General features: G+C 39.3%; 1 protein-coding gene across 1 annotated transcript in view; it reads left to right on the top strand.

The window, feature by feature from the left end:
* Nucleotides 1–15,425, top strand: part of FAT3 (FAT atypical cadherin 3) — a 425,194-nt gene that overhangs the window by 282,061 nt on the left and 127,708 nt on the right. The window contains exon 4 of the mRNA XM_065678787.1: nt 94–155. Coding sequence (XP_065534859.1) covers nt 94–155 — 62 coding nt within the window. The remainder of the gene's footprint in view (nt 1–93; nt 156–15,425) is intronic.

The raw sequence follows: 15,425 nt of genomic DNA, 5'->3' as shown, positions 1-15,425 counted from the left end.
GTTGAGTGTTAAAAAAATGAATTTACTTCTGGTCGATAGAGACATGTATTTTTCAATGGATATTGACAATCAAACATCATCCTTTTTTCACAGGTCTGATTACAACCACGTCAAGAAAATTGGATCGGGAACAGCAAGCAGAGCATTTTCTGGAGGTAAGATTAAGTGGAAAATATATGTTAAAAGGTTAACTGATTTTTGTGGTTTAAAATCACTCCTTCCTGTTCCAGGAGAGTAGTATTCTCCATTCTCTCAATATACTACTTGCACAAAGATGGGAATTGCCTGGTTATACAGAAGAAATAATACATTTTGCAATTCTCAAGCACAGGAAAAAAATGACCAAATGTGCACAATTCTTGTTCTCCACCTTTCATCTGCTTCAGTTAAACCTTTTATTGTAGCCCTTAAATTCTATTTGTGGCAGAAGTTTAGGATATCCAGAGCAATTTTTAATTTATTTTTTAGTGGTTGAATCACCACAACCCTGCCAAGATTTTCAGTCTCTCGGGTTAAACATGTTTACCTTCAGTTTTGCATCTCAGTTCTAACATACAACCTATTCTTCTGCATGAGCGCAAACTATGATGTTGCTCACATTCACTGCATCATCAGAATTCATGAATAATTTCTCATCTTCCACTTATTTGGACTATCAGTGACAATTTTCAAGTTAAAAGTTGCCTTCTAACAAGAGTGCCTAAACCATTCCCTTGGCCCTTAGGTGAATGTTTGTAAGTAGATCACATATGTTGGAAGTGGAGTGGTATACTTGTAAATTACTGGGTTTACTACATGTTTTCCTTCATGTTGCTGTACATCATGCTATGTTTTTTTCCTTTGGGTATAGAAGATCCTTGGCTATGTTCTCTTGTGAAGTAAGGAATTTGTGAAATAAGGAATTCTTGATTCATGTGGGTACAAGTGAAAAAGAACCCTATTGTCCCACATAACCATTCCCACTAAGTATTTTAGGAAATTCTCTTGAAATCCATACAAGTAAAAAAGTATCTGGACAAAATAGTTCCCAATGTAATCACTATCTGGCAGCAAAATGTAGTGAGATATACTTTTGCATATTCCATGGTTATTTTTGTTTGTTAGACATCCCAAATTGTTTTAGGTAGTGCAGAACATGAGACAAGGTTTAATTTATTACTCTACAAGTTTGTTGGGCTTTTTTCTTGATAATTCACTGCAGATTCTTGCACATTCCAGGCCATAAATAAATGGAGGGAAATAAAACAATTTTCCCTTTTGTAGGGAAATAAATAAGTTGGAAAGTTAGTAATCATGTGTTCCAAAAACCGCAAGCTTTACAGTTTATACTGTCAGAGAAGATTGCAAACTGAATGAAACTGGCATTGATTTTTAAATATATCTATTCATGAGAATATTAGATCTGTAAGTATCTTTTCCAGTTTCGTGTTTGCCTCAGAGACCACGCCAAATCCACATTTGCCAGAGGATTCCCATACAGATGGGGAAGTGTTACTCTTAACAGCAAAAATAAAAGAAAACAATCACTTATAGGAATTAGGCTTTAGTCATCAATACAAATTAAAATATTCCTTCCCCTGAATTATATCTCTTTTGAGAAAATAACCATATTCAAGATTTTGAGGACTCAAAGAGGGAAGTTGGTGTCATAGGGTGCTCCAAGGCTTGTGAATGGGGAGTGAAGTGGAGGGCAGGCTACGGAGAAGAGAAACACCTGAGCAGGGTGTCCAGGGGAAGCGTGGAGAGGACCTCACTGTTGTAAAAGAAACCTGGGAATAGCGTGTGGGAAAGGGAATGAGGCTCTGGTGGGGACATGGCCCCAGTGGCCAAATCAGGTCTTTGAGGTGCTGATGAATCACTGCCTCTTGGGAGGCACGTTCCTGGGGATCAGAGCAGATAGGCTGCTGGGGATCTGAAGCCAGGCTGGCCTAGCTGTGCTTGTTCTTGTGACACACTCAGAAAATGTTTTCTAAAATGCCTGGTTCTCTCTGTGTGTAATTAACCCCCTGGAGAGGCCTTAATTGCCAAGACAACCATGGTCTCCCAATAGTACAGTATTTCCCTTCCAGCTTCATTTCATACCCTTTTGCCAGTAGTCTGTCTGGTATAAAGGAGAGCAAACTTGTCTCCCTTTGAAAAGCTCTGAGTTGTGCTTGACCTGGCAACCCTTGCTCCCCTTTGCCCAGTGCATGTGACAGACCCTTCCTAGATACAACTTTTTAATTACTTTTAATAAGCCTGTCTTTTTCCTACCAGAATTTGACAGGGACATTATACCCATAGCAGCCAATACTTACTGAGCAAATTCCATTAGTAACAGTATTTCCATCTCTTTCTCAGAAATTGTTAGGGAAACAAGGTGATATAAGACAGCAGATGTCATTGTAACTGTGTGTAGTGCCAATGCTCATCCAGACCTCCACCTCGTCTGGTGATGGCTTAGGGTGGCTCTTCAGGAGATACCTGTCCCTACCCATATTGGAGAAAACATTAAATACCAGAAAGGACTGGATATTGATTTTTTAAGGCTGCCATGCTTTGGAAAGGTGAATCTAGGTGACTCACCATGTAAATACACAAGAAGTCTGTTGTAAAGTAAGTACTGAGCCCAGCTTAGCTGTGCATCTCTTCTCCATCCTCCTTTATTTATCTTATTAGGATGCATGGACGAGTGTCCATGACTTTTTTAATACTACATGCCACAGGACTTACCAAAAAGTATGTCCCAATGTGAGTGCAGAAGCGTGTCAAGACCCTGAGTTAAAAGATGCATGAGCAAGACACCCTTTTAAAATAATTGAGATTTGTTTGTTTTGGGGATGTTGTTTGGGGAGGGTTGGGTGGTTTTGGAGTTTCTGGGGTTTTGGGGGGTAGAAGAATTAAAAAAAAAGTATTTTGGCTCCCAGGTTTTTCATTTTTTCAGCTCTTGAGCGCTTAATTTGGTTGTTTTGGGGGGGTGGTGGCACATTCATAATGTCTTGTATGGCTACAGGTTTTATTCAGTGCTTTCTGTCAGGTAGAATTTTTTCTGCTTAGGTTTAAAATGGATAGTCTTGAATTTTATACAGGATGGTCTCGTTTTAGTGGATTCTTACTAATGGAATGGTTCTGCCTGAAACGGGAGGAAAATGACCGCTTGATTAAGTTGCTTTCTCACATGAAGCAATTCAAAAGCTTTTGCTTTATTTCACAGACTTTCTTAAAGATTCTGTAGTTGGGATGAAGAATTTAAATATCTATTTGAAGCAAGAAATGTAATTCTGAGAGTTACCTGCTTGCTTTGCAAATAAATGACAATAGTGATGCATTTCCGTGAGGTGCAGTTGCAGGTTTCAGGTGGTCTGTCTTTATTCTCCTTCAATAATTGGACATATGACCCTCTTTTTTCCTTCTTTTACTTCCTTCTTCTTCTACATGTGTTGTCTTCTAATAATCTTTATGTTAACACTTGACTCTATCTGCAATGGTATTATGCTAATTTACTAAAGCTAGAAGTGGAGAATATTAGAGTTTGAACTATAGAAAAAGCACAGAAAATAGTCTGTCTGGTTTGTTCTGCCCACGTCTTTTGTAGATGCCTCCAGCTCCTGGTCTGATAGCTTCACAGACACTAGTGGTTTTGCTGTGTGATTTTCTGCAACAGCTGCTGGAGTGATGGAAGTCGAGTAACAAACTTAAAAATTAAACCATTTCATGCAGGATCTGCATCCTTGCATTGCGTCAGCTGATCATGAGATGTCCATAATATGAATAATTCCTGGTCTGCTTTCCAGTATACCTGTACAGTTTGATGGGAGAGGATTGTTGAAACTGGGCTGCAGTTCATTGACTTGCGCATTCAGCCTGGAGGGTGGATCTGAGCACGTGCTTTCTCCCCCTGAGTGGTTTCTGAACATGCTGTTACGGATACTGGGTTTCTTATGCTTCCATCACAGAAAGCCTCTGCAAAACACTTCCACTGCTGGGGAGTTCAGTTTGCTGAGAATTGCTTGGGCAAGACCCATGTTTAGCAAAAGAATGAGCCAAAAGGGCTACAGGCTTCAGTGTGCAATTCTAGCAACAGTCATTGAAACTTTATGATTGCAGGGATAAATTACCTGAGTGAGAGATGACCTTTTCATCCTCTTGATAACAGTATATAGCAAGTTGATGCTTCTGAAGTGCTGAGGCTATTTAGTTTCTCCTTGATGAGCACACGTGATGCAGGCTTTTAAGTTATTTCGCCAGTTTTGAAAATTGCATCCTTAGTGTCTCTCTGTTCCTCCAAACTGTTTAAATTTACCACTGTGGATTTTTTCAGAAGTAATCTTTTAACATTTGTCATGGTGAAAATCTTGGACATTCAAAGCCTTTCTAAAGAATAAAAATAGGTGTTAGTAAGCACGGTCAGAACTTCAAATCTCTTCAAGAGTGACAAAGCAACTGAAGACAATACATTTTAAAATACCATTACAACAGCCTCAGCCTTTCAACGTCCGAGTCATGTACCATAATTATAGAGGAGGAGAAGTGGGAGCAGAGTGTTGGCTTAGTGCAGCTAATTTTTAGCCAACTTAGTGTTATCAGAATAGTAGCAGTGCCTCTCAAATGCCTTCAAATCAGTATATACAAGCCTCATCAATCTTCCTGCTGTGATGCTTGAGTGTAGCTCTGAGTAGGATGTCAGTAACAGTGCAAGGGGTTGTAATGAAGATAGATTGCTAAATTCGATGTGTCAAAATACATGGGCTGAGTGAAGCGTATTGGTTTCTATTTACTGTAAGTACACTAACAGGGTACAATAAAGTGTGTTACATGATGTGTATTTATATGCAGTAATTAGAGGGGAGCATAATAATCTGCTGTAATTGTAGCCTTCCAAAAAGAATTCAGATTTCCACTCATTTAATGTGAAATTGTAATTGTGAGGGGAGTTCTGATGGAGGGGCTATCATTTGGAATCTGGTCTGGAATATCACAGGGGAAATTGCTGCTGGAAATTTACAGCCAGAGTTTGCAGGGAAGAGTGGGTTTTAAATCTCGAAAAGTAGCATTTTAAAATAGCACTGCCTCTCAGTTCTTCCCACAAACACCACTCTGATGGTTCAGCTTTGGACTGGCGCTGTGTTCCCTGTCATCCTCCTCTTTTTCTTGCGGCATCTCCCATACAAGAACTTAACAGATTTAATCTTGTTTTGCTTCTGAGCCTATTTAGTGAGTCTGTAGCCTTTTTGCCATTGGGGATGCCTGAAGTCAGGGGTCCTTTGTAGAAACTGCAACGTTTTCTGAAGGATATAGGCAGCCGTGTGGCAATATATTAGTGTATTTTTACAGGAGAAGTACAAAAGATGAAGTTCATTGGGTTTATGTAGCTGAATACTGCTCTACAGAACACTGATTGCTTAAACCCTCGATTACGAATCTGTGTAAGCATTTGTTTCATGGATCTTTAGCATTGTCCACATTTGGCAGAGAAAGCTGCATTTTTTCTCGGTGACATGCTGGTGATGGGGTAAAAATGAGGCAGTGTGTCTGATTGAACATTTTGTCTGAGGTTTAAATGGCTCCAAAGGCACATGCCTTTCCCTTTTAAACATTGAAGCCTATCAGATGATGCAAGGGAAATTAAAGAAAGGTAAAAAGCCTCTTATTTCCAGCTTTAACTTAAAAATTATTACTGGTTGTGCTTGCTGCGAGTAGAAGGACTATTATTTATTACTTTGAAGACACTTGAAAGGATTTTTAGTTAAACAGTAGGTATGTAGATGCAACTTTCCAAGAAGACAATGAAACCTTATATCATTATGTCAGCTTTGAATGGTGACACATTGACCTTGAATGTCAGCTTCAAAGTTGGGGGTGTCCGGGGTTCAGCAGTAGCGGTCATTTTTTCTCCTTCCTAGTAGAAGAAAAAGGAAAAAAAAGGAAAGAAAGGGAAGAAAATAAACAGTTAAATCAGACCCATGTTTCTCTTGTACCGCCTCTTCATGGATTTATCAGCAAAGGGTGAAGCTGCCTTCAGGATAGGCCAGTGTGGTGGTGAATCTACCAGAGACCTGGGTTCCCAGTGTAGAAGGAACATGCAGAGTTCGCTCAGCCCATGCTGCATATTTCTATCCAGTGCCCTGTGCTCTTCAGGAGTTGTTAATCTGCACCATCTTGCTAGAGACACATGGGGCTGCATCGAGTTTGTATTTTCAGAAGCAGCCAACAACTTTCTAAAGGCAGGGGATGACGGGAGGTTAAAACCCTCTTTCAGAGCCAGATTTGCATATGACATTGCACACTGCTTCTCATGTGTATTCAGGCAGAAAGTCTTACACGGCAAAATATGGGAATAGTCCTAGTGTGATTCATCTGTCTGTGGTGATAAGTGGTCTCCTCAATTAGCTATTGTCTCTAACTAATGTGATCCAGTAAGTTGAAGAATTCTCGAATGCATCCCTAGAAATATGACTAGTTCAGTCAGTTGTTAACTGAGTGGCCTTAGTGCAAGAGATATGAACAGGAATTGTAAACTGCAAAATAATTAAAGCATGGCATTTTTATGGATTGTTCTCTCTTCTTTGATTACTGCAAATCTCAATAGCTCCCAGTTATCCCTTTAATTTAGGTAGGGACTTGAGAAGTAATACAAACAACAAAGCCTAAGCATTGGGAAAACTGAGTTTAATAACATTTTTCTTCATGCATGTGGAATTTTAATTTTGTTTTCATATTAAGAAAAAGATCTTCATAAAATAATAATAATAGGGCAAAATGAGTTTGAATTAAAAAAAAAAAAAAAACCACACAAACTTGTGTATTTAAATTCCTTTATGTTCCATTTTAAATTCAGGTAGCCAATGGGAAATGTACCCACAACTCTGATGACATAATTTATACCAAAGGCAAAGAGCAGGAATGGGTCCACATATATCAAATAATAGCAGTGGCCCCCAGCTCATTTCATATATTCAGTGAAATACCAACTGAGCCTTGAGAGACTGGAACATCTATGACATTTCCACAAAATTTGTAGACTTTAATTCAAGCCTGAGGATGCTTTTTTTTGCTTTTTGCCTTGTGCTTATGGCTGATTTCAGCCTTTATTTTTTTTAGGTACTATTCATCTAATTCTTTTAAATATCTCAAGATTAGATTGTTTAACTTGAAAACATTTTGCACATGCTGACATAAATATGATATCAAGGATAAACACACTAGTGACAGCTCAATTAGTCCATCACTTTTATCCAAGTTATCCGGTCCTCTTTTGGATAGTGCTTAAGGCAGCCAGCTAATCTGGCACTCTATGGAAGTTCTTACATTGCAGGATTTTGGTCCAGCATTAGAAAATCTCACACTTGTTTGGTTAATCCATTCTATTGATTTGGGATACCAATAGCAATGAAGAAAAGCAGTCCTGTTTTCTATGTTTAATGAACTTCCTAAATCAAAATTCTTTGTAACTCAATACACAAAACTTCGATGTTTTGTTATTAATGCTTGACAATTGTGGAAATTAATCAAATAGTTTATAGACCTTTTATAGACATAGGCTTCTGCTAATTTAGTTGGGTATTACAATAAAAAAGCACAGCTCATTTGTTCTTTAGTCATCCGTTAGCTCATGGAAGAGAATTGATTTTCCCAGTTCATCGATACATACAATGACAGATTCACCATCTACAGTGGAATGCAGCCCTAAGTATATTTTCAACAAAATCATGTTTCACCAGATAGTGAGTCTGCTAGAAATGGGCAGGGAGCAATTCATATCACGAGTCTATTATCCATTTAGATGAAAAGTTGGCACACTATAAAGATGCAGATAATTTTGCAGGTTTGTGTTTTGAAGAGCATGCATGACAAGATCAAAGTTGTTCGTGGCTGGGGCTTTGGTTCACACACTGCTGTATACCATGGTAGCTTTGTCACATTAGAAAAATCACATCTCTGATTGCCTAGAGCTTTGCCTTTAGTTAAGGAATGATTTGCATATAGCTGGAGTTTGCAGAGGGGAGGGAGCTTGTTTTACAGATTCCATGAGTCACTGACCTGAACTGATGGGTCATGAAATGAAGAAATGAAAATCCATAAAGCACAGTGCTGTCAGCTTTTTTCATGCTGGGCATCAAATGCCTCTTTTAGGATTTTCCTTGTGGACCCACAGCAATCTAGCAGGCGGGTCTTAAAGCACCTCATTGCATACAAGCATGGAAGGAGATATGAAGTGTATAGGCTTAGTGTGCTGTTTTATAAGGTGTTTTCAGCCACTTCTAAAGGGGTAACAGAGAAAGTGGGATTGTGCCAGGAAACGAATACAGCCTATGGGTTGCCAGCCTGCATGGTCATGACTGTCTCCTGGGAGCCTAGAGGTGTATCAACATTTCCTGGACCCTGTGAACCTAATTAAAATCTCACTGGATTTAGCATCATGCAGTTGTGAAGTCAAGTGGAGCAAGAAATTGCCCTTTTGGGTAACTAGCATTATGTTAAGACATACGTGAGGTCACTGTGAAGAGGGCAAAGTCTTATTTATTATCCTGGGGCTGGTTGAGTTCCTTTGCTTACCCTGAGTGGTGTGCTTAGTCTGGCTTAAGTAGCAGTGATTTTCTTGAAGTTAGGATCATAGAATCATAGAATGGTTAGGGTTGGAAAGGACCTTAAGATCATCCAGTTCCAACTCCGCTGCCATGGGCAGGGACACCTCACACTAAACCATGTCACCCAAGGCTCTGTCCAACCTGGCCTTGAACACCACCAGGGATGGAGCATTCAAAAGTTATCCCTGATAAGCCCCAGGATGAGAGAATTAGACATCAGTGCCTGTAGATGCATTATTCCAGGTATGTCTGGAAAAGGGGTGAGTGAACACATGAGAGAAAGCAATTTAAAATATACCCAACACCTGCTGCTTTTGCTCTGTTTGCAGAACTACGAGGTGGCAGAACATTAGATCAATGCAAATGAGATGGGAATGTATTATTAAGACACCAAATATTATTGTATGGCTTGAAAATTAGGTCCGCACCCAGGTGTTAAACGCTGTTGAAATAGAGAGGGATATATTACGGTCTTCTCATTTTATTAACCTCCTCATGCTAATCTTGTGTAGACAAATTCTGTGGTTAGCCTATACCAAGTTCTTCTTTTCAAGTCAGGATTTAGGAATTTGGTCTAATGTTGCTTTCTCACTGAGGGATTAGCTCGCAGATTAGCTCAGGGTTAACAGGTTTTTTCTTCATTGTATGTTTCTTAAGATCTGTAGCTCTCTTTTTTATGGGCTGGAGCCCACCTACCAGGCCTAAATTGGTTGGATATACCCTTTCAGGGTGTCTCTTTTGCCAGGCTCCGTGCTTGGCGAGACAAAGAGTCATTGTGAAGGGCATGCTGCTTTGCTAAATCTTCCCATTTGTTTTATGAATGTACCAATGTTTTAATCTTCTGCAGAAGCAGCAGGAAATCTTTCACATGATTTGAATCTATTTTAGATGTAGAGAGCCTTTGTGTCATCTGAAGCATGTCTGCTTTAGTGCTATATCATGTTTTCTGTAGCATTTGCAATACCCATCAGCTGCCAGACTGTTAATTTATGTCTGTAAGTGTTTGAGCACACACATGCATACACACACATTTTGTGGAGGTGTCAGTTTCTTGCCTTCCTAGCTAAGACCAAGCTGAGTGTTGCATTTAAGGCAGGGGAGCATCTTTCTCAGTTAGGAATACATTGCATCTGTACTGAAATCTTCTGTGAGCATAGGAAATCCTAGTGTGCCTTTTAATTAATCCATCATTTAGAAACATGCCCTTAAATAAGTTTTACATCCATATGTCCTTTCCTCCAGGGTGATCTGTACTCGGCTCTTGGGAATTTGTGCTTGTTATCTCAAAAAAAAAGGTTAATTTGGGGATATTTGCACAGCCATCATTTATAGACACTAAATCCAGCCACACTTCAGTATGGACTGTGGGGATCCCAACACAAGATCTCCAGTTCTTTTTACTTGAGTAGACTTTGGTTTGGTTTGAGACATGGCTTTCGATCACAGGTTCTTGCAGTGTCCATGGAGTCTAACTGGAGATGGTTCCCAGAACACCCACAGTTTAAAATAGTTCCTTTCCCAGATCATCTTCACATGTGAGCCCTTTGGTTTGCATGCTACCTCTCCACAATGGAAAAACTGGAACAATTCTTTCCTTTTGCAAGTTCTATTTGATTTTACTATCTTCTCTTTTCTCCATCATGGTGAAGATCATCCTTATTCTTGAGGTCTACTCTGTCTGTCCCAGTAACATCACTGGGTTTTATCAGTGTTCTTCTGATTATGTTTTGGTAGGTTGGTTGGTTGGTTTTGTCTCCATCTTGTTAATGCTTTTCTTATCCAGGGTCTCATAATTTCCAGTATTGGTGATGTACCGAAAACTCTTCATGTCTCAAAATCCCCCAGTCCATGCACTGGGTGTGCACCTTGAATATACCTTGAATACACATTTTCTTTGAGTCTCATTGCATCCCTTACAGTCTTCTCACCAAAGCCTGTAATATGTTTCAGTGTTATGTATTTTCCCTCTTTATCATACTCACAGATTATGTCCCTCTGCCACATAATCCTTCAACATTTAGCTTGAGCAAAAAAGACATACTGGAAAGGGGAGGAAAATGTCATGCAAAAACATGGGAGTCTGAAAACACTTCATTTTTTTCATTTCAAATATAATTTGTTAAGGCAAAAGTGCATCGTTGTGTGAAATGTGCTGAAATGAGGTTGGAGTACTCAGCATAATTTATAACATGACACAAATTATTTACTAGACACCTAGAGATAAGAAAACCTCTAATCAGGTTGAGAATCAGCTTAATAAGCAGATTTGACACCTTTTTCCTCCCTAAATATATTATCATGGAACATAGGAATCCTAATGCTTTTCTTATCTGACTTCAGCTTGATAATAATCAGAGACCAAACAATTCTTTTGCTTTTTATGAAGATATGATTTAAACAGAAAAGTGCAAAGGCCCTGAAGCATCAGGTGCTATGAAATCTGCCCTCAAAAGCAATAATTTTCTTATCCCAGGCAAACAAATTTCACTTGTCAGGGAACAGATTAATCTGCTTATTCTGAAATGTAATATTGCTGTTTGCTAATCTCCCGTGATACAGAGACACTGAAAATGTTATCATAGCAGCTCATTTTATGTTTTGGCAAAAAGTACTCTCTTTGGCAAGGGATATTCTAAATACTCAAGAGCCAGGATTAACATCAGTAATTGGGAGCAAAAAGGCAGAACCAAAATAATGAGTTATTTTTTTCTCACATTGTCTAAGAAGTAAAAAATACAAATATTACTAATAGCAGTCTGTCAATTCAGGGCTTCAACTTCTCTGAGGACCAGCTTGTATCCTTAATACAGATACCAACAAATAGCTTAATACTTTCTGTCATAGCTTCAAATATATTTGCTTTTCCCTGTGAGTCTTGTTTCCTTCCACTGTCCTTCCAGATAATTTTTAAGGTGTTGTATAAATAAAAATGTGTTCTTAACCCTCAGGGCCAACCAGCAATTTTAAAGGATTAATTGAAAAAAAACATGGAAAATTGAAACGTGGTTTTACATCGCCACAGTTTAAAGAACACTCAAAATAATTCTAAAAAGTTGTTTTAGACTGCACATTTTAGCTAAGCAGAGGTGATGCTTTATTGTGTGGTTTGTCAAAGTGTGCCAAAATGGCCTGGCCTCTGTTGACTGAGAGAGATGCAGAAGGCAGTGAGTCAAGTCCATTAGCTCCGTGTCAAAAGACCATAATGTGTACGAGAAGGAATAGAAAGATGAGCTGACATGTGAGGTTCACTCTCATATAGTCCTTATCCTCTTCACCAAAATCCTGTTGTTCAGATAGATCTGCACAAACTCTCTCTGTGTAGCTTTGGCCATATGTTTGTGGGATTGAATTGAATACTGTAGTCCAGGTTTTTTCTCTTTTTTTTATTGTCATTTACCGCATATATGCGCAGTTAAGGATCTTTCTCTATTCTTGTTGCAAAGCACTTGATGCCTCCTGAGTGCAGTGTTAACTGTAGCGCCACAGCTAGGGAACCGCATTTTAGAGAGTAAAATAACATTGGGTTTAAATGCCTTCTCTTCAGGCATTTAATACTTATAATACGCGTCTCTCAGTGTGAAAGTATCAATTGAAAGCTATGGCTTTTTTAATGAAAAGAAGTCTGAAGTGTTCAGAAGATCTGTTTTTTTTCTGCAGCACTGGGAGGCTGTCTGGTGATGGATCACACTGGTGATAGGATGTCCAGCTTCCTGAGAGCTGCTGAGCTCCCAAAAAGAAATCCTTGCTGCTGCAGCACAGTGCTCAGCATGAGGCAGTCATTCATCCTGCTTTTTGACAGAGCAAATTACCCTACTAGGAGCTGTGTGCTGTGTTTTCAGTACCTCGTTCCGTTCCTGCAGGGTTAATTTGCCTTTCCTTATAGGAGGGATGCTCCACACCCTAAATCACTGTAGTATCCCTTTGCAGGACTTGCTCCAGGAGCTCCATGTCTCTCCTGTACTGGGGAGCCCAGCACTGAACACAATATAGTTGTGATGTCTCAAAATCGGACCTGCGCTGCAGGAGCAGGATGTCATTTTCTTATTATTCAGACACATAAAGATCCCTTTCCAGGACTCCAGGCACTGCACGATTAATTACTTATAATAGTATTAATTGATTAATTAATATTAATAACCTGAACTTTTTTAATGTATTCTGTTACTCAGGGAAATTAACTTTTTGGGCCAGAACTTTTTGGGTTTTTTCCCTACAACACATTTGGAATGTTTAATCTTTGGGACAGCATTTCCTGTTGTATTGTTACCCCAAAATGACCTTGCTGCTATACACACAGTATGGTCTTGGCACGTTATGAAAATTATTTATGTACATCACTGTTTGCAAGATCGCTGGCTCTGTCTGTAACAGACTGAACAATGGGGAAACAGTCACATTAAAGGAAAGAATTGCTTAGGAAATTGCTGTTTCGTTAAACAGAAAAATCTCACTCTTCCCTGGGTATTAAAGTAAGATTCTTCCTAGTCACTTATAATGGATATAGTGGTGGTGCTGCTGCAGTGGTGAAAATCTTCTCTACCCTTTAGACTTACAGCTTTCAGGTGCTTCTTGTGGCACTCATCTCTTCGTTAGGGACTGCATTGATAGGACAAGGGGCAATGGGTTCACACTTAAACAGGGGAAATTTAGGTTAGGCGTGAGGAAGAAGTTCTTTGCTGTGAGGGTGGTGAGGCACGGGAATGGGTAGCCCAGAGAATGGTAAATATTCCATCCCTGGCAGTGCTGGAGGCAGGGTTGGATTGGGCTTTGAGCAGCCTGGTCTGGCGTGAGGCATCCCTACCCATGGCCGGGGGGGTAGAACCATATTATTTTAAGGTCCTTTCCAACCCTTCTGTGAATCTAACTCAAGCCCAGGGCTGGGCAAATGCTGAATGAGAAATGAAAGCTACCAAAATGAAGTTGTTGAGTTGTAGGTGCAGCCATGCTATCACCAAAATCAATGGGAAAATCTCCATTGATTTCCCAGTCACACGATTTCACAGCTGGCCAGGTCCTTCACCAAGAAGATATATGTAATTCTTTGGCTGCTCAGACAACATGAGCTCAGTTCAGTAGGGAAACAGTTGCCTTTTAGACTTTCCCTGTGTGTATCTATCCATGCAGCATGTATGTAATCCACCGCCCATAGTGTGGGTGGGAATAGAGGCTATTCAGGTGTTTCTGGAAGCTTACAGAGATTCAACAGAGCTGAAAAGAGAAATAAACTAAGTGAAAAACAGGCTTAAAGTGTAAGAGTGATAGAGCCCTGGAACAGGTTGCCCAGGGGGGTTGTGGAGTCTCCTACACTGGAGATATTCAGGGCCCGCCTGGACAAGTTCCTGTGTGATGTACTGTAGGTTACCCTGCTCTTGTGGAGGGGTTGGACTAGATGATCTTTTGAGGTCCCTTCCAACCCTTGGGATTCTGTAAAGTGAACTGGTCCCTAAACATTCACTTAGCTGTATCAGTCTTGTCTAGTGAAAAAAAAAAACAAGGATTTTACTGTGTCTGATGAAACAGAGTCCTAATGCACCCATCAGGGAAGGGGCTGATGGCTCTCATCCTTTATCATTAGAACAATTATCTGAATTTCAGTTTCACATCTTTTGCATGGGATATACTACCTAAGCCCATTTTCTAAGCTGTTTTCAGAGCTGAAAACTGAGTTTGGAAAAAGTTAAAAGATAGTACAAGAATATGAGTTTTGCCTCAAAATCGCAATCTGCATTTTTTCCCTGTGCATAATCCCATGCTGATTCTCAACCAGCTTGTAAAATTGACCCTGTGTCACTGTAAACTGGATAGTAGATATTTATAGGACACTTAGAATCGAAGACAAGTGGAGATTGAGATAATAAGGCTTGTCTGTGTTGCCTATTAGATGAAACTGTGATTAAATATGGCCCAATTAATGCTTATTATCTGTCTAAAATTAATTTGTCACAGAAAGTTGTGAAGTAGGCATCAAGAAGTCAAGCAGAATTTTTTATTGCTAAAATCAAAGCAATTATTGATGTGATTTCCTTTAACCTGGTCTGCCAAAACCAGAATGATACTGTCATTTAAAAAACCGCCTTGGGAAGAGTCCTCAAACCAACCTCGTTATTCATGCTTATCTGCTTTACCTTATTTTACTTATATTCCATACAGATTTTCTAAGCATTTTTTTATGCTACTTCGTATGATATCTTAAGATGTAGTCCTCATCTGACTCCAAAAGTTACTCTATTCAAACAAGCATGAGTATAAAACTTCACTTTGCACCTCACTGCTAACCAAAGAAACTCCTATCAAATAACTTGAATATCACAAAAAAAAAAATTCATGTCTTCATTTTTTCACTTTACACTAAAGAAAATGGTCACAGCAGTCTTCCTGTTTAGTGACTGTTTGCTAAAGCCGCATACATTTCTGAGGCCTAAAATGTTAATTCTTGCTTTTTGCAAATTTAGATTACGGGATTGAAAGTTGGGAACAGCCTGTACCCCTTAAAGGTCTGATTTTATATACTTTTTACCTTGCTAGGAAGTCAATTTTTTATTAATCAGGTTTTTAACTGTTAAGCTTTCTTTTGAACGTAGGAGCTTCATTTTCACCCTGAAAAAAAACGAAATTGCATTTAAATGTCAGAGGCTACTCGTCAGGCTATCAGCTATAAAGCTATCTTTGAAACATTTTACATGTATGTGTGGATGGAGAACATTCACCTTGCATATTGTGGAACAAAGAGCCTAAGGTGGAACTTTGATATTTTCAGCACTTATTGATGGGCCACAAAATCTTTTACCTTGAGTTCTGGCTTTGCCTACTTTGGTCCTGATCGAAAGCTTGTTGGTGAGTGACGGATTCTATGGTTGG

Source organism: Lathamus discolor, chromosome 4, assembly GCF_037157495.1.
Source record: "Lathamus discolor isolate bLatDis1 chromosome 4, bLatDis1.hap1, whole genome shotgun sequence".
Taxonomy (NCBI): Eukaryota; Metazoa; Chordata; class Aves; order Psittaciformes; family Psittacidae; genus Lathamus; species Lathamus discolor.
This window is presented reverse-complemented; position numbering and strand designations above follow the sequence as displayed.